General features: G+C 41.2%; 1 protein-coding gene across 8 annotated transcripts in view; it reads left to right on the top strand.

The window, feature by feature from the left end:
- Positions 1–2,500, top strand: part of LOC113663612 (nuclear factor 1 X-type-like) — a 110,672-nt gene that overhangs the window by 43,883 nt on the left and 64,289 nt on the right. For all 8 annotated transcript variants that reach the window (XM_027178963.2, XM_047803112.1, XM_047803105.1 and 5 more), the window contains one exon: positions 1–506. This exon is cut by the window's left edge and continues 26 nt beyond it. In XM_027178963.2, coding sequence (XP_027034764.2) covers positions 1–506 — 506 coding nt within the window. The remainder of the gene's footprint in view (positions 507–2,500) is intronic.

Below are 2,500 nucleotides of genomic sequence, written 5' to 3'. Positions count from 1 at the left end.
GCTCCTGCCACACGTGCGTGCCTTCTCCTACACCTGGTTTAACCTGCAGGCACGCAAGCGCAAGTACTTCAAGAAGCACGAGAAGCGCATGTCCAAGGACGAGGAGCGCGCCGTGAAGGATGAGCTGCTTGGAGAAAAGCCTGAGATCAAGCAGAAGTGGGCGTCGCGGCTCCTCGCCAAGCTGCGCAAGGACATCCGGCCCGAGTTCCGCGAAGACTTCGTGCTCAGCGTGACGGGCAAGAAGCCTCCGTGTTGTGTGCTCTCCAACCCGGACCAGAAAGGCAAGATGAGACGCATCGACTGCCTGAGGCAGGCCGACAAGGTGTGGAGGCTCGACCTGGTCATGGTGATCCTGTTTAAAGGCAGCCCGCTGGAGAGCACGGACGGAGAGAGGCTCGTCAAATCTCCACAGTGCTCCAACCACACCCTGTGTGTGCAGCCACACCACATCGGCGTCTCGGTCAAAGAGCTCGACCTCTACCTGGCCTACTTCGTCCACTTGCCAGGTCAGTGCAGGATACACACAGGCACAGCACACAGGCACCGAGGAGAGCTTTTCATTCTCATCTTACACACACACACACACACACACACACACACACACACACACACACACACACACACACACACACACACACACACACAAACTCTGAGTTTACCCAAACTGGTTATTATGTTCCTCTTATATATTATATAGACATCATATGTATATTTGTCACACGCTTGGGATTCTCAGTTAGGATTCTCTGGAGCCATCACACAACAAGTTGAGACATCAACAACATTAAACACTGATACACAACCACATTATCTCTTAGATCTTCATCACCGTATTCTCGTCACGTCCGAGTATTAGATTTAATAATTAGCCAGGAATAAACGGCTTCTTATTTCTTTCTCTGTCTAATATTTCCTTTACTCTACATAACGTTGTTCTAAATACAGTTACAGAAGTTATTTAGAGAAAATAAGAATTGCAGATAAATGCAGAACAATGTTCATATTTAACACGATTTACATTCACAAGCTTCCCGTAGCATCCGAATATAATACGAGTGTCTAATATTGTGTATAACAATGTTTAAAGGTAAAAATTAAAACAAAAAAATGAATACATTAATTAAACACTTATAACTGTTATATTAAAATGCTACAAAATTCTAAGTTATTATTGCTTTTAAACTTTTTTTTTTTAATTTTATATTTCAGAATTATTTTCTAGACTTCGCGATACACAACCACATGCAAAAATAACACACACCTCTTAACGTGACTAAGTAGGGAAATGAAATACCTGAGATTCCTCTCATTCATCTCAACCCGGCGTGTGAGAAAATGAATAAATCAATAAATAAACAAATAAAAACGTAAATGCTAATTAGGAATTAAAAACGTAAGGAGTTGACTGAGGCTTCGTTATCAGAGCAGCTTGTACGTCTGACCTCATACACGGAGTTTGTCAATGAGGGTTTAAAAGGATGCAGTGTGTGTGCGTGTGTTTGTGTGTGTGTGTGTGTGTGTGTGTGTGTGTGTGTGTGTGTGTGTGTGAGTGAAAGAGACAGAGAAAGAGAGAGAGAGAGAGTGAGAGAGAGAGCATTCTGTTGTAATTGGCTTAATACTGCTATGTTGTGTGTAGTAAGTGGCCGGTCTCCCAGTCACAGCCCGCTGTCTCGTTGGCAGTGTATTATAGAACTGCGTGTGTGCGTGCGTGTGTGTGTGTGTGTGTGTGTGTGTGTGTGTGCGTGTGTGTGTACGTGTGTGCTTATTGGCATTGGTGTGATGCGCTCTCAATTATTCCCTGCCAAATATCACTGCTCATGTAAACCACCATGAATATAGTGTCGTGTTTGTGTGTTTGTTTGTGTGTTTTTATGGTTTTATTTTAATAATCAACTTTTCCACTTCGATCACGTTTAAAATCATAAGTGCTGCGATCAGAAACACAACAGTCACGTAACAGCGATGGAGGTATGACGTACATCACGGTCTTTATCACCCTGAGCGTATCTCAGAGTTTATCGGTGCAGGGGCACCATTCAGAGCACCTCACAAAATCGTGATCGAATTTCAGAAAACATCATTTATCATAAATGGTACACAACAGCTCTGTCTCACGTCACACAATTTTGCTCGATTCTTATTGATCAGATTTGTTAAACTAAGTGCTATGTTTGTTTATGGTTTTGTTTGCTTTCAGAAATGTCCTCAAACTGAGCAGATGATACCGAGCTTAAAATCTAGACATGGCACCGTACCCCCCTTTTTTTTCCCAGTACTGAGTACTGATGCTGAAAATATCATCTGAGATTAATGCATTTTTAAATAATAATAATAATAATAATAATAATAATAATAATAATAATAATAAGCTTTAATAATCATTTTGTTTAACACAGCTTGCTTTATTCAGTAATTCATTCACAAAAAAATGACTTACTTTGCAAATGTAATAAATTACAAGGGCGGGTCAAACGAAATCTTTTCTAGAAAAATCTGTATA

The sequence above is a fragment of the Tachysurus fulvidraco genome, chromosome 18 (genome assembly GCF_022655615.1).
Source record: "Tachysurus fulvidraco isolate hzauxx_2018 chromosome 18, HZAU_PFXX_2.0, whole genome shotgun sequence".
Classification (NCBI taxonomy): Eukaryota; Metazoa; Chordata; class Actinopteri; order Siluriformes; family Bagridae; genus Tachysurus; species Tachysurus fulvidraco.
This window is presented reverse-complemented; position numbering and strand designations above follow the sequence as displayed.